This window comes from Pleurodeles waltl, chromosome 2_2 (assembly GCF_031143425.1).
Source record: "Pleurodeles waltl isolate 20211129_DDA chromosome 2_2, aPleWal1.hap1.20221129, whole genome shotgun sequence".
Classification (NCBI taxonomy): domain Eukaryota; kingdom Metazoa; phylum Chordata; class Amphibia; order Caudata; family Salamandridae; genus Pleurodeles; species Pleurodeles waltl.
In genome coordinates this window covers 522062417-522090221 of record NC_090439.1, presented here as the reverse complement: position 1 = coordinate 522090221, position 27805 = coordinate 522062417, and the positions used below count along the sequence as shown (strand labels likewise).

At 40.4% G+C, this 27805-nt stretch overlaps 1 protein-coding gene across 8 annotated transcripts in view; it reads left to right on the top strand.

Annotated features, from left to right (window-relative positions):
• The window catches only part of ZNF521 (zinc finger protein 521), a 711353-nt gene that overhangs the window by 72011 nt on the left and 611537 nt on the right, over positions 1–27805 (top strand). For all 8 annotated transcript variants that reach the window (XM_069220047.1, XM_069220044.1, XM_069220042.1 and 5 more), the window contains one exon: positions 12061–12240. Coding sequence is in view for 4 of the 8 variants with exons in the window: in XM_069220044.1 (XP_069076145.1) it covers positions 12061–12240 (180 nt within the window). In the remaining 4 variants the exon portion in view is untranslated. The remainder of the gene's footprint in view (positions 1–12060; positions 12241–27805) is intronic.

Below are 27805 nucleotides of genomic sequence, written 5' to 3'. Positions count from 1 at the left end.
CCAGGAAAGACTTGTGCCATACAGAAAGGAACCTTTTGAGTTTTCCCATTGCCATAAAAAAATGATTGACCATGTCTTGGGCTCTGCATGCCACCACGGGCCACGCCCGGTCTACACTTGATTTTACTAGTAAGCTTTTCTGTTGGTAAAATTAAGCCCAGTATTCCCACACCTGGTAAATCAAAGTGCAGATACACCAGACCTCCTGTGCTTAGGTTGAGCTGCATTCTGTGTGGGAATACCACTTCTTCTGACCCCTAATAAAGCCCCATCATTGGCGAAGGCTAGATCTGGGAGACTGCGGAGAACACAAAATGATAGAGGCAATAAAGCAAAGGGGTTTGAAAAAAACTGTGCTGAGAAGATGTATGCTTTTATCATGTATTCAGTCACCCATTCTAATAGCACAAGGCTAGCAGGAGCTACTGTGCCAACACCTGAGTGGGTGAGGACTTTTACCACTACTGTCCTAGAACGTACCTTTCTGTGGTACTTGGACTTGGGTGAGTAGTACATTGCTTCTCAGGGAGATAGTGTAGGTTCAAGACCTCAACCGACCTCCAGATCAGTTACCAAATTCCCCAGAGATTAACAGTCACCACAGTTACCAAATTGCATGCAATAATTATTCCCCCCCCCCAGTATATATATTTTTATAACAGAGAAGTAATTGATTTTACAAAAGTGGAATTCCACACAAAGGAATGTGCCCATGGGCCTAGGCTTCTAAAACAGGTACTACAGGGAAGATAGACAATGTTGTTTCATGCCTAGAATAATTTCACAGATGCATGGTTACTGTGATTAGTGAAATCAGACTTCTGTGTTGGTGGCCATAGGAGAGTCCTTCAATGTCCCAGTCACTGGGAACACCCACAGTGGCTTTTCCTAATCCCAAAGGATTTTCAGTCTCTGGTGTACACATTTTCAAGAATTTGTCTAAGTGAGGTCCCAGTATTAGTCCCTCACTATGTAGTGCATGTATGAGAGCCCCCATGAATGTGGGTAATAGAACCAAAGGTGGCTGTCCCGTCTATGATATTTACTGCCCCTCCAAAGACAAAGGTATCAGTTTTGCTGTTTGTTTTAATTTTTTAATTTTGTTATAGTAAAACACTTCAGAACCATACAAATGTCTTTATTGTAAAATAACTAGTGTGTATATTTGAATTTGTAATTTTGGTGAAAGCCGGGTCATGTGTGGACTAAATTGGCATGGCTGTACCCATGGACATCCAGGGCTGAGGTTTTTCCTTTGTGCTCAGGAAAAAACAAAAATACTGACCAAGTCAGAGAACCTGAGCCCAGGAGCCTGGGTGACTGGATGCTTCTCACTTATGATTGCATTTCATTACCTGAAAGAGGGCAGGAGATGTGATTTTCCTTGTTTACATTGACACCATTGCTGTGTCACTTAAGCAGATAGTACTCTTGAATACTGAGTACAAGAATGTTGTGGTACAGTAATATTGTGGACGAAATATTGAGTGCTGCAATTGGGTTGTGCGGGACCCAATGAGATGTAAAATATATAATCATATGGTCTGAGTGGTGCAGAACCCTATAAATTGAATGTTATAAGAAATGAGTACTCCCCATGTGTCACCCTACCTCCCAGTACTAAAATCCAATACCCGCCAAGTGGCAGAATGTAACACAGCTGTCACATAAAAGAAGCTCCTACCAACCAATTTTCGGCCCAAGTGTTTTCAGTAAATCTACCTAAACCCAAGTGAAAAGTAACAAAAGGGCTAGCAAAACAGGTAACCTACAGGAAGAGAATATAAACAGCTGAAAATAAGCAAAGGCCATAATACTAAAGAATCTCACAAGAAGAATGATCATTGGGTTAAACAGGCACAGGCACAGCCAGGGGACCCCTCCCGCACCAAAGGTGTAAACATCATAGAGCACAAATCCAGTACAAAATGATAATGATAATAAAAGTACATTGGCCCAGTCTTATCTGCCAGGTGTGTAGAAGGGCGGCTGAAGAAAATGGTAAGGAACATCTGAAGAAGATCCATCAGTGATGTTGAGATGCCCCTTCCTTTCCTCCTGGAAGGGAGACAAAAGCACCAATGTTAGCTAAGGTCCCCAAACACCAAGCAATACAGACACAAAGATGTCAGAGAAGGAGCCCTTAAGGATGGAAGAAAGAGCGCTACTCTGCCAGGTGTACCCCTCCAGCTCCTCTTCAACCCCCTGTGAATTTAGTTTCAAGATCAATAATATGGGAAGCAGCCTTTATCATGAAGGTTAAACAACGAGAGGCCTTTTCAATGAAGGCTTTATCACAAAAATGGTTTTAGAACAAAAGGCTTTTACAACACATTTTTAAAATGATTATGCCCTTACAATGAATGCTTTTCACAATGAAAATCGTGGGAAATGTATGTGTATTGCAGGTAAGTAAACAGCTTTTAAATATATTTGTGTGTGTGTGTGTGCACGCGTGCGTGTGTATACATATATATATGTGTGTGTGTGTATGTCATATATATGTATGTATAGATTATTTTTAGGATTTAGGGTGGGTATGTGTTTTTGGGTGGCAAGGGAATTTTTAGGGTTTAGGGTGGGTAACACCGTTTAGGGTGGTAAGATAATTTTTGGGGGTTTAGGGTTGGTACAAATTTTTGGGTGGTAAGGGAATTTTTAGGCATTAGGGTGGGTATGGATTTTTCATGGTAAGGGAACTGGTAGGGTTTTGGTGTATATGGGTTTTTGGGTGCTAAGGGAAATTTTAGGTTTTAGGGTAGGTATGTATTTTTGGGTGGAAAGGGGAGCTTTCGGGTGGGTGTGGGTTTTTGGGTGGTAAGGGAACCTTATGTTTTTATGATGGTTATATGTTTTTTAAGTGTTAGGAGGATTTTTAGGTTCTAGGGTGGGTATGGGTTTTTGGGTGCTAATGGAATTTTTAGGGTTTACGGTAAGTATGGGTTTTTGGGGGCAAGGTAAATTGTAGGTGCTTTGGTGGGTATGGATGTTGAGTGGTAAGGGGATTTTTATGGTTTAGGGTGGTTATAGGTTTTTGGGTGGTAAGGGGATTTTTAGGGTTTAGGGTGGGTATGGGTTTTTTTGTGGTAATGGACATTTTATGTGTTTGGGGGTATGGGTTTTTGGATGCTAAGGGAATTTTTAGGGTTTAGGCTGGTTATGTGTTTTTGGGTTGAATGGTAAGGGAATTTTGCGGTGGGGAGGATTTTTTCTGTAGGGTTCAGGCATTATTGGTTAAAAGATAAAGATAAATATAATATATATATATATATATATATATATATATATATATATATATATATATATATATATATGCCATAAAATGATCCCATTGTTTGCCTGGCTTCTTCCACCTCTCTGTGGTTGGTGCAGGTCACGGCCACCGGCAGCCATTATTTAACAACAAAAGAAATGCCACACCTCACAGGCATTGAAAAGACTGCACTCCACATTTTCAAATGCAAATCATAGTTTAATGATGATGTGTTTATATCAACAGATCTTCCTCGTAGCCAATACTACCCATAGTGCTCCAACCCATTTAAAGAAACATCAAGCACCCTCACACAGACATAGAAAAAATACTATAGGTGCCTAAATCTGGTCATATATTCTCCATTGAAAATTAAGAATAACAGGCATCCCAGAAAAATCAATGTACATCATTATTCTAACACATAAGAATTAATTAATTAATTCAACCTTCATTAGCCTTAATTTAAAAAGAAATATATGTCATAAAAATCACAAAAAATAAAAAAAATTAAATCATTTATGCCATATTTAACAAAGAATCGTAAAAAGGAAAAAAAAACATTACATTTACATCTCAGGATTCATTCAATGCATTGATTCACTCCTTCATCACTTTCTTTCAATTTCTATTTCTTATAGCCGATTTTTGGCATAAATTCAAGAAAAATTTAATTTTAAACATAATAAATCAGAAGACCTTTTCTCATACCTTCTTTTTGAATTTTCATTGGCCAAGTGGCCACAATAATTTTCATAGAGAAAACCAAACCAAGTTATTTAGGTGTTTAACACATCTATTTTTTAAATTTTCTAATGGAACATTTATGATCTCACAAAATATTCTTGTCTTAACTCTAGGAAACCCAAATTTGAAAAAATTACTTAAAGTTTAAGACTCATGCTACATGTACAAAAAGCTCTTCATCCCCATTTTCCCCATTTGGGGTCTTGCTATTAAGACAGACAATGTATTCTGATTCCATAACACGTAACCTCTTCTCCCTGTCCCCACCTCTGGCAGTGGGCTATACCCTATCAATGCCAAAAATGAGAGCATGTCAGGGTTTTGGGAATGCTTTTCTTTCCAATGTCTTGCTACAGGGTAATTCTGATCATAATTCTTTATTGCCCTCAGATGTTCAAGGCTCACTTTTTTACAGGAAAAATTGTGCTTCCCACATATATTAAACCACATGGTCAACTGAGGATAAAAACACAAACTGTTACATGTAATGAATTTATCAATTCTCTTACTCTGTCCATTTGGTAATATGAAAGTTTTCACATTTTTGCTGCCTCTACCTGCTTTACACTTTACACATTTGTAGAAACCTTTCTGTTCTGATAACCAACCTTCCTGTTTAGTTTTCATACTTAAATTACTCTGCATCAGCATATCTCTCAAAGACTTAGATTTACGATAAGTGATCAGTGGATATTGTGGGATCTTTTTCCCAGTAACAGGATCAGTCTTAACCAGATACCAGTATTTTGTGAGCATTCTCTTAATTTTATCCGACTCCGAGTTGTAGGTAGTGATTAATCTTACTGCCTTGTTCACCCTCTTTGGTGTTAGTCATCTGGGTGAAAAGTTCTTACCTACTTCGAGTTTTAACTCACTCTTTTGCAGTCTTTAATACATGCCCTGGATATCCTCTAGCTTTAAATTTGTCTAACATAATTTCCTCTTCTTTCACAAATGCCTCCACAGTGCTGCAGTTACGTTTGGCTCTAAGGAGTTCCCCTTAGGGGATACTCCATTTAGGATTGATGGGATGATGACTGTTCGCATCTAATACGCTGTTATCTGCTGTCTTCTACTGAAAAAGAGAAGTGCATACTTTATCACGTTTTATCTCAACATGTACATCCAAAAAGTCAAATTCTGTACTATGTATCTGATTTGTAAATGCCAGATTTAACTCATTGTGTGAAATATATTCCAGGAATCCTAGCAACTGACTCTTTGGACCATCCCATATTACAAACAGATCATCAATATACCTGGTCCAAAGTATTATATGCTTAATCCATCTGATGTTCTCTTCCGTCCACACAAGTTTCTCCTCCCACCACCCCATAAAGATACCTGCAAAATTTGGAGCAAAGCAACTGCCCATCGCAGTACCGGTGACCTGCCTGTACCACTGATCATTGAATAGGAAAAAGTTGTTCTCCAAACAAAACTTTAGCATATCCAAAAGCATCATTGTATGTTCATATAAGAAAATGGCCTTGTCCCGAAAGAAAAACTGACAGGCCCCAATCCCTAAATTATGGTAAATTATGGTCAATACATGTGTACAGTGAGACCACATAAATGGTCACCATCAGGTATGTGGGCTGCCAGGGTATATTCTCAATTTTTACAATGAAATCAGCACTGTCTCTGCAGCAAGAAGATAAATTTAGAACAAACGGTAACAGATAAAGTCTAAATACATAGCAGTAGATTATAAAAGACTCCCATTTGCTGAAATAATAGGTCTGCCTGGAGGATTAACCTTGTTCATATGAATCTTAGGAAGCATATAAAAGCAAGGCCCCACAGGATATACAAGAATTGAAATTCTTCCGTACTTAAGAGGCACCTCCCTCTCCATTCTCGCAAAAGATAATGATATTGTGCAATTGATTGTTTATAGTCTTGATACCTCCATATCTCATAATCTTTTACCTTGCTTAGTTGCCTACTAGCGTCCTGTATATATCTTTGTACATCCCACAGGACTACATTGCCCCCTTTATCAGAGGGCTTGATCACAATAATAGAGTCCTGTGTCAATGTTTCTAAGCCTAATTTCTGAGGTCCACTAAGATTTCTCGCATAATGATTTTCACTCTCTTTCCATATTCTTAGAAGATCTCCAACTACACCCTCACGGAAGGTATTAATGTTATCACGGGGAGTGTTGGGAATATATTTTGATTTAGGTTTGAAAGAATTCAAACTTGTCCTATCCAATTCGAAATCTATAGAGACCGAAAAGTCCCTCTCCGTATCATAATCCAACACCAGACCCACTAGGTCATTTAGGGGGTCATTATGACCCCGGCGGTCGGTGTTATAGTGGCGTTAGTACCACCAACAGGCTGGCGGTACATACTACCATATTGCAAACCGCCAATGAACCACCCCTACCGCCACAGAGGTAATGAACGCCTGGCTGGAGACTACAGTCTCCAGCCCGGTGGCCGCCACTAGGCTGCCCACAGTAAATTGACCCCGCTCACCGCCATGGTTTACGTGGCTTTCCACTGCCACTAAAACCATGGCAGTAGGCACTATCTGTGCCAGGGAATTCCTTCCCTGCCTCTGATAGGGGTCTGCCCTGCCCCCCTCTGCCTCCCCAGAGACCTCCCCCTCCCGACACCCCCCACATACACATACCTAAACACACAGACATACACACACATACACACACGCATACCTACATTCACCCACGCATGCATACATCCATGCAAACACACATCCACACACACTGACATAATACAAGCATACACACATTACAACATACACGCACACTCACATCCATTCATGCACACACGCATTCCAAATGCACCACACCCGCATGCACGCACACAGAAACATACACACACACACACAACACACCCCCACCCTCCTCCCCTGTCAGAGCACCCGACTTACCTGCTTGCAGGGGGTCCTCCGGCAGGAGTTGGGATGCGGCGCTACTGCCAGCAGCAGCTTCCGCCAGCGGAACAACGCCAGGTCATATCATTGGTCATGATACGGTCAGCGAAAGTCTACTGGCGTGGCACTGCTTCTGGCATCAGCGCCACCTTACCACCGTTCGCCGCCATGACCGTAGCCGGAATTCCACCATTCTTATGGTGGAATTCCGGCTATGGTCATAATATGGAGGATGGTAGGTAGCCACAGCGACGGTGTTGTGGTGGTAGGCGGCATTTACCATCTATATCATAGTGAGGGCCTTAATGCCATAAGTCCTTCAATATCACTAAGACACAAACTATCAAAGGTGTGATCAACCAAATGGGGGTTAGATTGTAACATTCTCCATTTACTATTTTGTTGGGGAAAGGTCTTCAGTAATTTAAGTTTCCGAATGAACAGAAACATGTCTATATGTGTTCTACCAAAATCAATATTGGCCACAGTGCAGAAACACAAGCCTAATTCCAGGAGTGATTGTTCACCTTCAGTTAACTCGTGTGTAGATAAATTTATAACAGTTAAACGGCCCTAACCCTTCGTTTCCTTCTTGTCTGCCCTGTGGCCCTCCCATGCAGCACATCCAATTTGCCTCCCTTCTCCTCCCCTCTGGACTTTTCCCCTTTTGCGTTGTTTACGCCTCTTCCTGATCCGATTTTCTTTCGTGGACCTCGGCTGTGCTGTAGAAAATGGTACTTCTCTAATGTAGTGAATGGTGGCTCTTCCCTTCTGGGACCATGCATCTGCTCCTCCAAATCTGAATATATCTCGGATCCTGACTCCGATGTCACTTGATGTCTAAGTGCACCCCCTTGTTTAAATTGTCTCACTGCATTGTCATATTGCCTGCCAAAAGTCAAAATATGTCCTCGGCATAATCTTGCTGATCTCATAAACATTTTCTCCTCTTTTTATTTTGAATCTCTTGTTCATATTTATTTAACTTCTGCTCCATTTGTGTAAGAAAAATCTTGATTTCCTCCTGTTCTGGATGTTGATCAAGAATCGTTTTCATTTTAGTGCTCTCTTCACTTACTTGCTCCAAATCCAATTACCCATATTTTGATAAAAGTCCCAACATGCCTTTGCATGTACATGCCAAAAGCGTCGACCACTCTTCCAATAATTTTGGATTAGGGTTCTTATATGTAGGGGTCAATAATATGCGTAGACCACGTGGTACCCTACCAACTTCAATATAATTATCCAAGGAGAGAGTCCCACCAACGATTTATCTCCTTTTTCAAAAGTTTTTCATATTGAAAAAGATTCTGTTTTAAACTTATCAATATATATATATATATATATATATATATATATATATATATATGTGTGTATGTGTGTAGATATATATATATATATATATATATATGTGTGTGTGTGTATATGTGTATATATATATATATATATATATATATATATATATATATATATACTTTACCGATATGCAAATCAGGACTCTCAAGTCTCCTTTGAGAGTATCCTTGATTCATTTCGGTCTTTGAAAGCGAAAGGGAAACTCTCCAGGAGATGGATGGTGATAAGTGATATTTAAAAAAAAAAAAAAAAGCGGACCAATAACCACTAAATGGTAAATATCTAAGCAGGACATTTAGTCAAAAGGAAATCACACCTTTGTTACTTGACAAAAGTCACTTTATTAAAAATAGGCTACAAAGGCTAAAGGTTGATACCATGGCTCTCTAGTACAACCGTCTCTCACTAAGTTGAAGAATAAAATGGAGAGTATCAAAGTAAACAGTGAAATGCTGAACAATGTTAACCTAGCAAACCTAGCCCTCACACTTCCCTCTTCACTTACACCGTCACTGGCACCAATACCCTCAGTTAAACCTTCACTCACAATCACACTGGTAAAAGCAGCAGTAGTTTAATTCATGCATATATACACAGCTGCACCGAGGCATGCCTTAGTAACCTCACTCACCTCACAAATGCAGTAGCACCAGGAAACTTATTTGCAACTACACACACAGTAGCACTCAGAACCTCAATGGCACTCATCTCAGGAAGCTTGCTTGCACCTGTACTTGCACCAGTAACTTCACTTACATCTGTTCTAATACATTAGACCAGTACCCACACACACCTTCAATTACATTGCACTCTCACGTCCATCTGTGCCTGTACTGACCCTCGCAGATGCACTCGTGTGGGCTGTCACTTCTGCATTGCTAAAGCAACCCTATCTACACCTCCCAGTCATTTCTGCTACATACTAAGATTAAAGATCAGCAATGCTAGCAATATACTTTGACACACTATGGAGGCCGCCCCTTAGTCTCCATGATGTGTCATTCTTTACCAGTGGCAATGCAACATGGATCCCTCTGGCCTAACAGTCACACACTTGCATTCAAAAGGGAGATGTACTACCAGGATCAGGCTAGGACACAAAATAGTCCCAGTCACCAAAATAAAAGTGGCCCCCATTATTGAATCCGATAGCTAAAAAAGTGGCCCTACAATTGGAAATCACAGCAGTTTTGAACTGGTAAATGCAAGATATGTATATGTTTTGCATGCAATGGCTGACTGTATGCATGTGTGGTTTGTAGTAATACCAGATGAAAAATCAGCCCACCGGATCATAAAAATGCCCACAAACAGCCATAAACCTGCCCCACACACTGCCCTGCCAGACCAGCCCTTCGGGCTCTGCCAGGTTGCCCTACAGGCCAGTCCAACTCTGTGTACTACCAATCACCATATATGCTCCCCGTGCACACAGGATTCATGGATAACAGCTCAGGTTCTGAGCACATAATCCGAGTGGAAATTTACTTGAATAAGGTTTAGGTAAACATCTCTTCAAGGAAAGGAAAGGGTTGTCCTGCGCAGATCAGAAAAAACGGTAAGCTACCACCACTGCTTAGTGATTATTTCCTATGACACACTCGGTAATCCCATGTCATAGAAAGGAAGGCTTGGTGCACAAATAATCCCACTTCTTATGAGGACATGCTCGGCACATACCTTTAGACCACAGGGACACGCCTTGGGTCCCACAACCTTTCAGGGGGCCTAGCCTTCACCATGGGCACAATTTGTTTGTGTGCTGGCAGAAGAAATAGAATATCAGTGAAAACTACATTTGAGTTCGTCAGGGCAAATGTGCACATCTCTAAAACCATTCGGGTGACATACCAATAGTCTGTTATGGTCAGACGCAATAAATATCTTGTATGTTTTAGCAGGCCGAGATGTGGAGACTGAGAAATGCATTCTCATTTCGACTTTGAACAGCCTTAGAAGGTTGTATACTCCTGGTTGGTGGAATGCTACTGAATCAAGTAGGTCTGTGACCTTGTGTATTTGAACTCACTTACCTCATAGCAGAATGCTCCTTCTTCTGTGAATGACAAGTGAAGTTAGCCAATAATGAACTTCAGTCCTAATGAGCCTAATAACCAGATAAATTCGCACGGTGTATATATATATGTTAATAATATTAATATGCCATAGTGACAAAGTGGGCTTGGAGGAATGCAACACATTTAGTATTTCACAAATACTAACGTTTCTAGACTTACAGTAAAGATCCCTGGCATTCATAAGAAAACGTCGAGTGCGATCAGCCATGTTTGTGAGCCATCTTTCTTTGATACTGCTGCTGGCATTCGGTTTTAGCACTTAAACCAAACCTATAAAGGACACAGTTGCATTGATAGTGCACATCCATATGTATTTTTTAATGGTCATATGTTGGAGCATTTTTTCGCTTTCTGTATTCCTGGGAGCCTGGTGCCGCTATCTCAGATGAATCTTGGTGCTGCTATCTGCCGGCTGAAATGCCGCAACGAGTTGCCCTGATTAACTCAGTTACTTACTTTTAAAAATCTCAAGGCGTGTTAAGTATAAAGTAACTCCACATTGCTGAATCTGGCTCCACCCTGGTGAATTTGACCTCTTTTGTGAAAGTTCAGAGGGAACAGAGGGAGTGTCCGTTTGCACATGTGTGGGTGGAGTTGTGTGTGTTTCAGTGTGTGCTTCTGTGTCTTGTTATGTGTGCGTTCTTTGCTGTAGACCCGTTATTTCTGAGGTTCTTGGATGAATTAAACCCCATGGTATAATTTGCAGTGATCGTATCCAGTTTTAAACAGTTTGAAAACGCTGCTTTGGTATAGTTCTGCAAATTACTGAAGGCCTTTTTGTTACTGTGGTATAGATCTTTACATATTAATTATTGAACCCTTTTTATCACTCCTCGAAACAATTGTAATTTTACAACATCGAACTTACTTTTTCTACATCCAAACTTAGGGGACCGAACTTTTTTGTTAAACCGACATCAGTGTGTAAGTGTGCAATCCTCCTGTAGATCGCATGAAAATAGTAAGTGTTTAATATCCACGAGTTTACATTTTAATGGCCACCACCCCTCTGCTGTACGCTATTTTGAAAAATATACAAATTTATATTCTGTCGTTTGAAAAGGTCGAGGTAGAGAAGCCGGAGTACTTTAGTAAGTCTCGAAGGAGGAAGGGAATTTGCACACCTCTCAACTCACCATTCTTTTGGCAGGTGACGCTCCCTTGGGTTGTATCAGAACCACGTCCTCCCACCGGCAGTTATGAGGCACTGACGCGCTTCTGGCCACAATTCCTGACTACAGACAGTCTCACAGTCCAGAGATAAGTGCAGCACCCAGAGGTCGTGGATGTGACCTAGACCTCACAAAGATAAACACAGGAGTAATGCCTGTGAAAACAACGTTAGCAAAGCCAAGTCTGCGCTAAACGGCGGGCTTTAAATATGCTGCGTAGGGAAAATTATTGTATTTCGTGTTTTAAAAAATCAGGACTTTTTCTTCTAATCTGAGTGTTGGTACGAAGCACATTTTGAAATCTCGATTGGCAAGGCAACAAAGATGGTTCAGATGGTGAAGTGGGTTCTTAACTAATGAAATAGCCACTGAGGGCAGTATTCTTTTAGGGAGGCAGGGGAAGTTTGCTTTCTTTGTTGGGCGAATGGGTCTCCTTGCGCTGCATTTTGAAAGAAATGTTAATATCGGGGACGTGTCGGCGCTGTCTGACGTTTATGGATGTGCCGCAGAAGCCCCCAAGGTCACTCTCTTGCTTTTCTTTCAGACTCGAACTGCAAGCTCGAAGATAACTTGGAAGACGGAGAGGAGACAGATTGCAAGAGGCGGCCGGAAGAGGGGGAGGAGTTAGAAGAAGAAACTGTGCACAGCTGTGACAGCTGCCTCCAGGTGTTTGAGTCACTGAGCGATATCACAGAACACAAGATTAATCAATGTCACCTGACAGGTAAACAATACTTATCACTCTGTGGCTCCTCGCGCGCTTCTATTTCTGATTTCTGCTGCATTTCTTATGTTGATTCCTGCGCGCGCTCACTCCTACACCCGGATGTGCAGGAGGCGCTGAGCTATCTGACAGGATTTTAGTCACTGCTGCTTCGCTCATTTTATTTGGATTGGAAAAGTGGTGCTGTTTGCGAGGAGGGGCAGTTGAGTGGGCGACATTGAGGGCGAAAACGAAGGAACAAGGAAAGATGAAAAATCAAGTTGTCAAGTTAAAGATTATTTTCTGTAGATCCTACAGCTGTTTGCTTCAAACGGTGCTTCTTATTACTCTGGGCAGTGTCTGTTCCGTACTCGCATTTTCTACATTTTCTGTTGATTTTTATTACAATAGGTGAGCACAGTCTTTAGAATCACGGGTAGTAGTTATCAATCGTGCAGCAGGTGCAGTGGCGCCAGAGCACAGGAGCACGAGGGACTCCCATTTATAGCTGTCTAGTAAAACTAAACTAATGGGCATGGAACACATTTTCATTCATTGTATTGGATACTATGTAAATCTACCTCAACTATTAGACTCACTGGAATCATTGAGTTCCGTATTATAAAAGGGCCAAGTTTATTTGAAACGTGGCACTCTGGTCCTTAAAGAATACAATTACCTCCAGACCTTGTGTAGTAAGTGAAGTCGACAGAAGTAGTTGTCATTCGAAGAAGCAACTTTATTCATAAAGTGGAAAGCCCATGGTGCAGCACGTCCAGGCAGTAAGGAATGCAACAGCCAAATGACTGGTGTCAGGTATCCTCACTGTGCGTTCGCTGAGCGTGTGTGCAAATACAAATAATAACAAAGTCTACATACATACATTTCAACTGCTGACAACGCGTGTTATACCACATCACCTCCCCCCTTTAAAAACACAAATATAAATCAACAATAATGAACTTAAAACTTATACAATGGATACACTATATAAAGTTACATTATAAATCAGTAGTACACATTATAATTACATGTATTGAACCAGGATATTTATTATGAGAGTATAACATCATCAAACCTCTTGGGAAGTTTCCTGGGGTGTGAACCTAGCGAACTCAGCCCCTTATGGTTACACCGGTGGAATGCTCTGCAATAACTAATTGGTTCCTTTCTACATTGTTGACTGAGTCCAATTGAGCATTTGTGATTTGTAACCACTGTGCCCAGTCTGAACCTTGAAGTGGATCTTTCTTTTTTTGTATGATACTCAATTGTTGTGATGGAATCTTCACTAATTGCCTCTTGGTCCACCAGTCTTTTCCCATCACGTCTACTGATTTTTTGTGTTCGTACAGGTATGGAAAGCTTTGACTCTCCCTTCTTAGTATTGCTGATATTTTTAATCATAACCTTGTCTTCTATGTGAAGATCTATTATTTGACGATTTTTTAAAATCAAAATTATACTTCATACTCGCCTGTTGTACCAACACCATAGAGGCTATATCATTATTAGGGTGACTTCTGCTGTCTCTCTGAAATTGATCATTCAACCATGATGGCAATAACAGTGTATGCACTTCTCTGCCCCTCAGCAATGAGAAAGGGGTTACTCCTGTGGTACAATGTGGAGAGGAATTATAACTCCAGGCTTTCTAGGAGACACATTTGCCTACATCCAACCCTGAAGCTAAAGCCCTCTGTACACTATCCTTAATGACTGTGTTTCCGCATTCCACTAAACCATTAGAGGAAGGTGAATACAGAGATACTTTGAGTTGTTTAATAAGCATACTGGACAAAAATCTCACGCATTCAAACACAAAATGTGTGCCATTATCTGTAACCACAGTTTTAGGTGCACCTCCAATGGCAAAAAGTTGCTCCGAAAACTTCATAATTGATTCTGAGTTCTGTGACTCAAAAAATGTGTGATACTTCCACTTCGATTAGTAGTCTACAAGAAGTATGGTATATTTCATGTTACCTGGTAACTGGGTACAAGGGCCTGCAAAAGCGATACCAATTTGTTCCCAGGCATTTGTAGGCAACAGCGTCGGATGTTAGGATGTTTGCATACTTCTCCAGTGGTTGTCAGATAGGAGACATTCAGGACAACTGTCCATTATGAGTTTAACTTGACTATCTAAAGCAGGCCACCAGTAATGTTGTTTAATTTTCATTCTTGTTTTGGTAGCACCTAAATGACCCAAATATGCCTGAGTTATTATGACATTATACAGTATGACAGGTGACCCAAATCGATCTCCTCTGAGTATGACTCCATTATCCACAGATAGATCTTCTTCAACTTGAGAAAAGGTTTTAAATCTCCTTCTAAGCATCTCACTGCTGGCCACCCTTGTACGATGTATTCAGTAACCTTTCCTAAAGTGCTATATTCAGCATACGCACTTGTCCACTCCTGCTCACTCATAAATGATTGATACCCAGCAACAGCATCAATGAGTGTCACACACTCCACATCATCTGGAACAATATCATCCTCCTCATTCACATCAATAGGCATGCAGGACAATCGGTCTACTTGAATATTCTTTATACTTGGAATATGTTTGATAGCAAAATTGTACTCCTGTAATTTGGAAGCAAGTCTGGTGAGCCTGGCAGACATGTTAGTTCAAGTGCAACTAGTGAAAATGTGCACCAGCGGGTTATGATCTGTATGCAATTAGAATTTGGTACCCCATATATATATATATTTGAACTTATTTCCTGCCCATTTACATGCTAGAGCTTCATGCTCTATGGTGGTATGCTGATATTCAAATAGTCTTAGGGTCCTGGGTGCAAAGGCAACTGTTTTTTCATTACGTGCAACCTTTTGACTCAACACACCCCTAACCTTTAAGAACTGGCTTCCACAGTAATGATAGAATGCTGGTCCTCACAAAATACACTTAAAGCTGGAACTGTTATAGTCACAGTTTTTACATTCTCAAAAGCTTTTCCTTGTTCATCCAGACATTCATACTTGTGCCTCTTTCTCAACAACACTTACATAGGCTCAACAGCTTGTGCATACCCTGATACAAAGCATGCATAATATTCAGCAAGCCCCAGAAATTAACATAATGCATCCTTGTACCCTGGAGTGTTTGCTTCCTTGATTGCCTTGATGAGAGACATTTTAGGTTTAATTCCATCACATGATACTGTATGACCAAGTTATTGTAATTCATTTGTGGTAAATCTGCATTTATCTAGTCTGAATGTCATACCTCTTTGCATCAAAAAAGATAAAACCTTTCTCAGACTCTTGTTGTGTTCATTTAAATCCTTAGCTAAGATCAAAATATCATCTTGATACGCCTGAACATCACCAATGTCCCCCAAAAAATTGTCCATGAGTTTTTGAAACAGGCTGGTGGCAGATGCCAGACCAAATGGCAATCTAAGAAACTTGTAAGCACCGTAAGGTGTTATGAATGCTGCTAAGTCCTGTGAATCCTTACTCAAGGAAACTTGATGGTATGCAGACCTTAATTCAACAGTGGAAAACTACTTTGCCCACCTACACTGGCCAAGAGGTCATTAATCTTTGGGAGTGGGTGGCAATCCACAATTATATTTTTATTAAGGGCACGCAAATAGGCACCTAATCTGATCTCTCCAAATGTTTCCATGCTACCACTATGATTGCCACCCACTGGGAAGTGCCCATGGTTTGAATGATACCCTGCGGCAGCAATTCATCAAGCGTATCCTTTAGCTCTTCCCTCACACTTAGAGGCACTAAGCATACCTTGTGAGCTACATGCTGAGCATTAGGGACAGATTTAATTTGATATTCAAACTCCTTAGCTTTACCCACTTGCTTGCCAAACAGGGGTTTAAAATCAGTCAAAATGTTATGAACTGTCTCCTGAATGCCACCAACAAATAAAACCAGAATTTCATCCTCAAATACAGGGTTGCCTGATCATAGGTCTAGGTACAAGCCCATTTTTCCCGGTCCTGTCACCCGATGATGTTTCTGCCGTTAACAGCAGCATATACGTTCGTGTATGTCTCTCCACCTAGACAAGAAATTTTGAACATGAAGTAAGCTAGCATTTCATTATCTTTTTCCCCAAATGCCACGGGGTTAACATTTGTGGAACTAGTGAGCAGTTTTTTGTCATGATTCGTAAAATGTAGTATCTCGCTAACTGGTTATGGGGGAGCCAGAATTAGCCATAAACCATACTGACATGTCACCAATGAGAGTGTCACACATGGGACCTTTAATAGGCTTAGTTTGACTAGTACATTTTACACTGTTTAAGGATTCTTCACATGAAACCACATTTACATGCTCACTCCCAACTTTTGCTGGCTGTTTAACACTTTTACATGCAACTTGAAAATGCCCCATTTTTTAACATAAGAGACATCTTTTACCAATCATAGGGCAGCCGGCCAAATTGCTAAGGTTTCTTTTTGATCCACATCTGTAGCAAGAGCCAAGAGTTTTCTTGCTATTGTTTCTAAATGGCATTCTTTTAGTGTTAACAGCACATAAAGTTTCAGAAGAATCTTCAGCCAGGACAACTATATTGACAGCAGAGTCTAGGTGCAGCTTCTTAGATGAAAGCACGATCTTTCAGTAGATTTGGCTACATCTACAACTTTAACTAATGTTGGGTTCCAACAACTTAAGACATGTTCCTGTGCTTTCCTTGAATAACAGTTAAATACAAATTGATCCCTAATTTCTGTGTCAAGGTTGGGACCAAAATCACACATTATGGCTAACACCCTAAGGGCTGACACATATTCCTCTACAGTTTCATCTGGTTGTTGTTTACACAATGCATAAGCTATGGCATGCACGCATAATGTTAGGCTTATCATAGAATTGTGTGCATAATCTAGCAATAACTTCCAGATAAACATTCCATGGGCTATCTCCTGACGGTGTGGGTACAGGCAGTAGACTGTCAAAAAATTCTTCAGCCAAGTGATCAAGGCTACTGCGAGGGCACCCAGGCTTATCTGTTTAGCTATAGTAACTAATAAACAGATGCGTACTTAAGGCCAACAAACCTTTTGATCCGTTTAAGATGATTATGCCCTAGGCAGCACATAAAATACCCATCAATTAAACAATACAAATCATTAAAGAGTCAGTAAAGAAACACACCATGACCCATTTGGCCATGAATAACCACACCTTTGATATCAATTAAAATGTTTATTTCCCTAAATGAACAATGCTAAGATCACGAAAATTAGTCTCAAAACCAAATGGTACAAATAGAGAAACCACAGAGGTTGACCAAGTCGCCTAAAGAATCTCAATTTAAACGAAGCAACTAAAACAATGCTCTCAATAGCGAAAGCACAAATTTTTAGCAACAATATTTGGGCAAGAGTAATAACGTACATTTGTTCAACAATAGAATTACATCAGATCATAGGTAATAAGAAAAACACCTTTCTAACTCCAAATTAGCATCAACATGTTGGGCTTCACACACAAGTGTAGTAACACAAATCTAGAAAATATCTAACTATGGCTCTAAGAAAAGCAGCAGTTGGTACCTGGAAAACAAAAGACAAAATGACAGTTCACACTTTATTCTTATTTCCTATCCTTAAAGGTCAGCAAAATAGCTTAAGCTCATTCAGGAGGACATTAGCATCAGCATCAGGGCAAGAGGCAGGGAAAGGGGAACGGTTCAGTATTTGGACTAAAAGGTCACTGTACATCAAATCATTAGTTCAGCAGTGAACAGGCAAAGTAAACTTGAAAAATAATAAAGTACCAGAACGTCAGTATACAGACTGCCAAGAGTGAAAGTGACAGAGAGTCAAAGTAGCTGGTTGTCATACAATGACATCAGAATAGTGGTAATTGCAAAAAGTGGCAATGGCAATCGCAATATGACAATGGCCCCACACTTCTAGTTCAGGGTGGTTAAGTTAAAACAGTCCCCCGTTGTCCATTGATCAGAAACATCTAGTGATGAAGATTGCCAAATTACAGATTTACTACATATCAGAAAAATATGCTAGGCAGATATCCGTGCATCAATGACTGGTTCTTCCCCATTTGCGTACATCCAGTCGATACAATAAGACTCAACTTGTGGAACCTTACGTTCATTATCAGAGAGATCATTGTTCTTCTTCATTCCCAAATACGCTGCAAATCAACAGTTACAGTGAGTAGAAACATTCTTGGGTTATACAACATTTCCTCGAAAGAAATACATTTCATTAATACAAACCCTAAACAAGTTTGAGATTCAGACTAAGAACTTGTTATACTGCGGACATGAAATTGTTCTACTAACGTGATAACTTACAGTGCTTTGGCAGATGCTCAATTTGACCATGGCCTTGGTAAAACTTTAAGCCTTTCAGTTAGCTTAAGGAAAGTTCATAATTTTTAGCTGCAAATATGACAGAGTAATGCATTTTCAAGCATATATAAACTCTTAATTCATATTAATACATTATTAGTTAATAACACCATAGAATATGGTGGCCAATCAAGTAGGCACATTATGAGTCACACGTTATTTTTCTATGCTAATTACATCTTATATGTTAAGTCAAGCATAGAAATACATGTAAAAATTCTTAACGTTAATTTCAGCGCTCACAATCCCTCCTCTGATGACAATATATGTAATCACACCCATATTTCAAATACATTTCTTTCTTTCTTTTTTCTAAAATGTTGTCTCTCACACGTTTATTTATTCTTTGTCCCATTGAATTTTCCCCAAATAAATTTTCCATTCTAATTTCCACCCTCCTCTTATTCTTTTTCAATCTATTCTTTTTAATCACATAATAGAATTTACGTATTTCCCAAATTCCAATAAGATAAATCACAATAATCAAAATCCCTTGTATGATTTTTATTAGCATTGCTTTTCCCAGGTTGCCAAGCCAATTCCCCACAAAAGCAATTCCTTTGCCAGCTTTTTCCTTAACAGTGGGTTCTGTTAGTTCTTTCCAACCAGTTTTATCTCTGGTTATAGTGTTAATCAAGCCTCTAACTGCTTTGCTGTTGTCCGGAATATATGAACAAAAATGTTGTGGACTAAGCAATTTACAAACACTCCTTCGCTAAAAGGATGTCTAACGCAAGGCAGTTCTGAAGAGTCATAGCTCTTACAGCAGTCAATTCAGTGTCCATGAGGACAATGGCTACTGAAAAACCTGTCAGCATGTTATCCACAACAGCAGACAACTGTTGAAGTTTAATAGAATTCAGAACCTGAGTAGGATAGCTAAAGAAAATAATATAGAATAGTGAATTATTGCTCCAAATCTGTCTCCAACAATGCCAGAAATGGATTCTCGCTTTTGTCTCTTGTGTTGTAATTCAGTCAATTTAGGAAATGTATTCAAGTCATCAAGTTGGTACATTTTTGGTAAGACTATTCCCAAATAACATGTGCCACACCATCCTCTAGGAAAACAGCAATATGCCTTTGTCCCACAGATGTAATAGTTTCCAGGCACTGCTGGATCTTAACTATTCAACATAAACACCCATTTATTCTGACACAAAAACACATCTGACTTCACCTGTTCCCACAAATATTCTATCCATATAATGCTGTGGCCTATATATACAAAGCTTACTTACTTGTAGTGCATCTAAACCTAATCTCCCTTGCTTAGTGATGTCAGTAAAAGCATAGTCATTCCCAGGTTTTCATAAACTGTTCCCTTATCCATTTTTGCCATTAATGCTCGTCTGCTATGTTCTGTGTGGTCTAAAAAACTATTTTCTACTGGTGTAAGTAAGCATGTCAAATTATTACGGTGTGCGTATGCTGTCCCAAACGTTAATGTAGGCTCAAAGAAACCTCTCACTATTTCTATATTATTTTCTTTAGCTACCCTACTCAGGTACTTAATTATAGGAACAAAAGAGAACACTATGGGCTTCATTACGAGTTTGGCAGAGGGGATTACTCCCTCCCAAATGTGAAGGCTATCCCTCGCTGTATTACAAGTTCCATTATAGCCTATGGAACTTGTAAAACGGCGGACGGGATATCCGTCACGTTTGGGGCGGAGTAATCCCCTCTGCCAAGGTCATAATCAGGCCCTATGTCATAGTTGGAGTAGAAATATTAGATATAGTCCTGGTTATTAAACCTTGTTAGTAAAAGACTACAGTTTATGCCATAGGTTAAAGGCAAACTATGATATATCACTCAATCCTCAACAGAGGCTGGAATGTGTGTACAAACATAACACTCTCTCACAGTCATCGTGTCAACATACTCATGGAATAAGTGATAGAAAACATTAGAAGACAGTTCTCCCTGTGTGTCGTCTACGTGCAGATATTTTGCACCCAAACTAAACCTATCTAGTTCTGAAAATGTAGTAGTTGTGTCTATAGTTGTGGCATGGTTGGCCTCACCCTTATCGAGAACATTTACACACACAATCAATACCAGGCATATTATCACACCTACAATCGCCAAACCAATACCTATGTTTTTACAGCACATATTCTTTCTACTCTGCTGGTTAATGTTGCTCATGATCTGTATAGAATCAGAAAGTAAAAACAAATAAATTTATACCTATGCAGCAAAAAAAAAAAATCTTTAATCTTCTCCAGCAATTATTTGCAGCTCTCACCCTTACTTTCTGACCTTGTTTCTGGCCTCTTGTCACCTTTCAACGATTTTCCTGTCAGTGCTCTTTTCAGTATTGGACATGAGTTACCTTCTTTTGATGTTCCCGCTACCGGTTTCTGCCTCAACTCATTTCCCGCTGGGGTCAGTGGTTTCTTCAGTCAGTCTTTGAAGATCGTCTGCTTCTGGGAAAGCCTCATCTGATCAGGCTTTCCTATTCTTCCAGTTGAAGTTGGTTCATTTTCATCCTCCTGTATCTCTTCCACTTCGTCTCTCATAGGAGTGGGCAAGTAACTTGAAGAGTGCTCAGTCACAATTTCCAGTTCTGTTCCTCTCTTCTCCAAGCCTAGAGTTTTTTTCTGAATGTTGTTGGTACTCTCAACAACTCTTCTTCTTACTTTGTAGGATTTGGTACTTTCCGAGTGTGGCTGGGGTGAATCCAGTTCCGAAGTCCTGCACACTTCAGAGCCGTGGTAGTGATTAATATGACCTGGTAAGGACCTTTCCACCGAGGCTCCAAAGACGATTTTCTCACATGCTTTTGGATCACAACCCAGTCACCTGCTCTCAGATTGTGTCCTTGGTCTTGAGATGGTTGCAATGTGGTAGCCTCCACCTGTTGAGAGAAACAGCGAACCACATCAGCCAGACCATTGAAGTAGTCCAATACCATATCATCTGTAATGTTCACAAGAGAATTTGCAGGAACAGCTGGCAATCTCATGGCTCTTCCCATGAGGATTTCATGAGGCAACAATGCTGTCATCTTGTCAGGTGTACTTCTCATTGACCTCAAACTAGTGGTAATGCATCAGGCCATTTCAGATTTGTGGATGAACATAGCAATTTGATCACTTCATTGTTGAAGTGGCTTCCCCTATCTGATTCTAAAGAGACAGGAAAACCGAGACGTGGAATCAATTCTCTAAGCAGTAATTTTGCTACTGTGAGACTATAATTTCTTCATGTGGGATAAGCCTTAATCCAGTGACTAAAAATGCACACAATCACCAGCACATACTTCAATCCTCCACCCGCAGGCATCTCAAAGAAATCCATTTGCATTTTGCTAAATGGTCCTCCAGCCATGCCAATATATCCCATAATGACCACTGTTCCTCTTCCCACGTTCATCTGCTGACAGATGACACACCTCTGGCAAATTCTTCCGGCAATCTGTCTAAATTTGGGATTAAACCAGAACTGTTTGAAAGTTATGACCATTGCATCCCTTCCCACATGAGTCTGACCATGATAGTATCTAGCCATTTGAGTCAACAGGCTGTTAGGCAGCTCCACTTTCCCTTCACTAAATACCCAAACATCATCATCTCTTTGCATGCATTTCAGTTTTTGACAATCTCTATGTTCTTCCTTTGATACATTATCCTGTAAAGTTTTTAACTCTTCTAATGTGTCAATAATTTGCATTGCATAATTTGCATAGATGATATCATTCTCAGGTAACAATTCCCACTTATCCTTGAAAGATATTCCGTTCAAGGTACAAAACCTTGCATCTTGATCCGCATATTCATTTCCCAATGGCACGTAACCCTGTGATCTTTGATGTGCACTGCATTTCACCACAGCAACTTTCTCAGGCAACTGAATCGCTTGTAAATTCATGTATTCTTTCACTGTTTCTTTCTGGTGAGCCAGATGAGGCCAGAAACCCTCTTTGTGGCCACATCTGGGAAAAATTGTGCACAATGCCGAATCAATATTGGCTATCTGTATAAATGATAACCCTCAGATAGCTCGAAATATGGCATGTTCTAGTAAGAGCCACCAATTCTGTCACTTGTGCAGAAAACACTCCTTGAAGCCATGAAGCTTCCAGTATGTCAGAGAGGGTACATACTTTGGATCCTGCTCTCAATGTGCCCATATTATCTCTCAGGCAGGAACGATCAACAAAGACAATTTGGTCATTTTCTTCCAAACAAGTATCTCTAATATCGGCTCTTGGTTTTGTGAACAATTCTGTAATTTCTAGACAATCATGCTCAATGTAATTTATTTTATCAATGTTAACACTCTCATTTGGAATTAAAGTTGCTGGATTAAGCACTGTGCATCTCTTAATTGTCACATCAGATGATCCCCGGATTGTGGTCTCATACCTAGTAAGTCTGGCACTGGTCAAGTACTGTGTTTTTGACCTAGTGATCAAAACTTCAATAGAATAGGGAACCATGATAGTAAGGGGATAACCCATCACAATGCTCTTGCTGTGAGCGAGGTTCTGCGCAACTGCTGCAACGGATCACAAACAACCTGGTAAGGCTGCTGCAACCGGGTCAAAAGTGGCTGAAAAATATGCCAATATGCGATTCACGCCACCATGAGTTTGAGTCAAACCAGGCAAAGAATATGCATCTCGTTCATGACAAAACAACAGAAAGGGTTTTGTGTTGTCAGGCATACCCAAAGCTGGAGCTTGGCACAAACTCTCTTTCAAATCGGTAAAATCTTTCATACAGTCCTGATCTAGCACTAAAGGATCGGAAACATCCTTGTGAGTCAGTTCCTGCAAAGGCTTTGAAATGACTGAAACAATTAAGATTCATTGCTGACAGTTACTCACCATTCCCAAAAACATCCTCACATGTTTCTGGGTAGTTGGAGCTGGCATCTGAAATATGGTTGCAACCCTCTCTCTTGAGATTTTCCTGATTCCTTTTTCAATCAAATGACCCATATATTTTACTTCTTTTTGACAATACTGCAATTTATGACCATTGTCTACTAAAAAGTTAAACAATGCAATTGTATCGTACTTACATCCTTCTCTCGTTTTAGACGCGATCAGTAGATCATAAATATACTGCACCAATGTTGACTGATAAGGCATCACTAATGATTCCAAATTATTTTTCTAGATCTGGTTGAAAATGGAAGGTGACTCTGAGAACCCTTGTGGAATTCTACACCAACAGTAGACCTTGTTTAAGAATTTAAAACAGAAGAGATATTTGCTGTCCTCATTAAGAGGCATTGAAAAGAATGCCTGGCACAAGCCCACTACAGTGAACCATTTAGCATCAAATGGGATCTAAAACATAATCACAGCTGGATTTGGCATTACTGGGCAACATTTGACCACAATGTCATTTCTTTCTTTCAAATCCTGAACAACTTGAATTTTCCCACAGGGCTTACACAGTCCCATTATTGGTGAATTACACGGGCTGCTCAGCACTTCTTTTAAAATTTCTTTCTCCACAAACTCTGCTATTATCGGTTATACACTCTTAATTGCATCTTTTGGCATGTGGTATTGTGGAGTCTGAGGGAAAACTGTATTAGACTTAACTGTGACTCTGACTGTCTCAACCCCTTTATTAAACCAATGTCTTTTCCTGAAAGATCCCATACCTTTGGCACAACAGATTTCTGTAAATCAGAAGGATGATCTTTCACAGCAAAAACTGGAAAGAAACTAACCAAAGGAGCTTCTTCCTTCACTGGCTCATCAAATCTGATCAATTGACTCATTGTTAACAGTACGTATCGGGTCTTCTTCATCATCACTGTTTGTTTGAATTTCAGTGCCCTCATCTGAACAGTTAATTGAGAATATTGTTTTTCACAATAATTCCATTCCCAGTAAGGACACAGGACTTGAATCACAGACTACAAATTTATGAAATCCTTTAAAATTGCCAATTTTAACCCTAATTGGTTCTGTAATTGGGTTAATCAAATATTGGTTTGCAACTCCTACATTCTGAACTATCGTCCCTGATAAGGGCAGGTCTGGATCATCTGCAGTTCTCACTGTAGAGCGTGTGGCTCCAGTGTCGACCAAAATTGAGACTTTGTGACCATTCACCTTTCCTTTAACATAGAAACATTTCTGATCTACTTCTAATGAAGGAGCTAACACACATTCTTCCTTATCCAAACACTCCTTCACCCATTCATTGTTTATTCATTCTCACTGTATAGAGGGTATTGGTGTACAGTATTATTACTCTGGTTCAATCTTTGACCTGTGACCGTCTGAGGAAGCATCACCTAATGTTGGTCCATAGGGTCTTGAGGTACTTGAATTTGTTGTCAAGGCACCATTTGCACCTGAGGTTGCATCTGCTGCATCTGCTTCATCTTGGGTACTTGTACCTTCAACGGCTGTAGGGGTTGCATAGGCTGGAAACCGTGCATCAGATTCACATTAGCCTGAAAATTTGGATTTGGACCTCTTATTCGTGGCCCTCATGCATTCTGGAAAGAATTGACATAATTCGCTTGCTGAACAACACCTCCCTGATTTACCATCGGACACTCCCGTTTCCAATGCCCGAGGCCTCTGCAAGCGTGACATGGCAACATCCTTTTCATCCCTTGCGCTTTACCTTGCACCACCACTGTATTCAAATCAGGAGCACGATTTACACTTCCCATTCCCCCATGTCCCCTACCGCTGCCTACATTCTGAAACGGCATGTTTCCCTGCTGCTAAGGCTGAAAACTTCCCTGAACCCTGTCTGTGCAGCTTTGATCTGCATCGCCATCACCTTCTCTTTCAACTTTCTTTGTTTCAACTCAATCTCATCACTACAGTATTTTGCATACATCTTAATCATTTGACTATTTTCTGGTCTCAGTCCCTCAACAAATCTGAACACAAAATGAATCATTTATTTCGGCTCAATTGTTTCAGTACCACTGTAACGCTTAACTGCCTGTAACAATCTCTCATAGTATGCATAAATGGACTCTTTTTCTTCATGAGTTGTCCTATCTATGCACTGCCAATCAATGTTCTTGGGCAAAAATCGCATTTTCAAAAATTCTATCACTTTATAGTAATATTTCATTACTTCAGGAGACCTTGCACCTGTTACAGGATCTCTTGGTGGCTCCCTTGCTGGCCAATCTATGCTCCTTTTGCATTCAGTTCATAAGTCTGCTGGCACAACTATCTCCAAAAGAGTATTTAAATCCTCCCACAGGCATTTTACAAGTTTCACAAACCTATCTGTCTGTTGATACCATTCTACAGGGTTCTCCCTCAGCTTGGGGTAATCATTTGTAAATTGCAAAATGTCACTTCTGCTCCAGGGAACATGTAAAAAATTCCTTCCTGGAATCTCTATCATTGGTAGAACTTTCACTGCTTCCTTATCCTGCAGTACTTCTGCAGGAGAAGTATCAGGTACTTTTCGGCTTGTCCCTTTTCACCCATCTGCCTTCCCATTTTTCTTATGCTCTCCATATTTAAACACTTTAAAGCAATTCTTTAAGGTGTGTTTTCATTCTGCATATGTTATATGTTCAAAGTCTTTTGCGTGGAATTCTAACTTGTAACTTATTTTCAAATGTTTCATTTTCAAAAAGTCTATCCCTTGTTTGTCTGCTACATCTGCTAGCTATTGATGTACCATGCCTGTTTATTTTGTAATCTTCAGACACAAGTATCGTAATTCTACTTCTGAAAGGACTAAAGGTGATTTATACCCATAGTCTCTTCAACAAGTTTACCTGCTTCCATTGAAAGCCTAGCATAGTTCAAGTATTTCTTTCCCCTAGAAGAACATTGTGGGCTGTTCAGCTTATCTCACCATTCAGCCAATTGCTGAGCTGCCAAATGTTGTAGTGAAATGTTATTAGGCTGAGTGCCTGGTAACTGTTGTACAGTCAAGTTTGGAAGTTGGGGTGTCATTAACTTCAAGTTGGGACTAATATGTGACCCTGCCTCAGTATTCAGAGGAGCTCTGAAAGGACTCAAATAAATTAATGTCCCTGTTCCATCAAAAGTCTGTCCCACCGGAGAGACTATTCTGGCATTATCATTAAGCCCTCCTCCCACTCGACTCTGACTCATGATTCCTTGACCATTTGCATCATCACTGTAGGAGGCTGGCCTGGTTTATAGTGGAACCAAGGGGTACTTACTCTGCACCAGGTGCAGTTATCCCTTATTAGTGTAGAAGAGGTGTCTAGCAGCTTAGGCTGATAGAAAAGGGTAGCTTAGCAGAGCAGCTTAGGCTGAACTAGGAGACGTGTAAAGCTCCTACTATACCACTGGTGTCATATGCACAATATCATAAGAAAATACAATACACAGATATACTAAAAATAAAGGTACTTTATTTTTATGACAATATGCCAAAAGTATCTCAGTGAGTACCCTCAGTATGAGGATAGCAAATATACACAAGATATATGTACACAGTACCAAAAATATGCAGTAATAGCAATAGAAAGTAATGCAAGCAATGTACAGTCACAATAGATTGCAATGAGAGCACATAGGTATAGGGGCAACACTAACCATATACTCCAAAAGTGGAATGCGAATCACGAATGGACCCCAAACCTATGTGACCTTGTAGAGGGGCGCTGGGACTGTAAGAAAACAGTGAGGGTTAGAAAAATAGCCCACCCCAAGACCCTGAAAAGTGGGTGCAAAGTGCACCTAAGTTCCCCAGAGAGCACAGAAGTCGTGATAGGGGAATTCTGCAAGGAAGACCAACACCAGCAATGCAACAATGATGGATTTCCAGACGAGAGAACCTGTGGAACAAGGGGACCAAGTCCAAGAGTCACACTCAAGTCGTGAGTGGGCAGATGCCCAAGAAATGCCAGCTGAGGGTGCAAAGAAGCTGCCACCAGATGGTAGAAGCTGTGGATTCTGCAAGAACCAAGAGGACTAGGAACTTCCCCTTTGGAGGATGGATGTCACACGTCATGAAGAAGCTTGCAGAGGTGTTTCCGTGCAGAAAGACCGCAAACAAGCCTTGCTAGCTGCAAGGGTCACGGTTAGGTTTTTTTGGATGCTGCTGTGGTCCAGGAGGGACCAGGATGTCGCCAATTGCGTGAGGAGACAGAGGGGGCGTCCAGCAAGACAAGGAGCCCACTCAGAAGCAAGCAGCACCCGCAGAAGTGCCAGAACAGGCACTACGAAGAAGAGTGAACCGGAGCTCACCCGAAGTCACAAAAGAAGGTCCCACGATG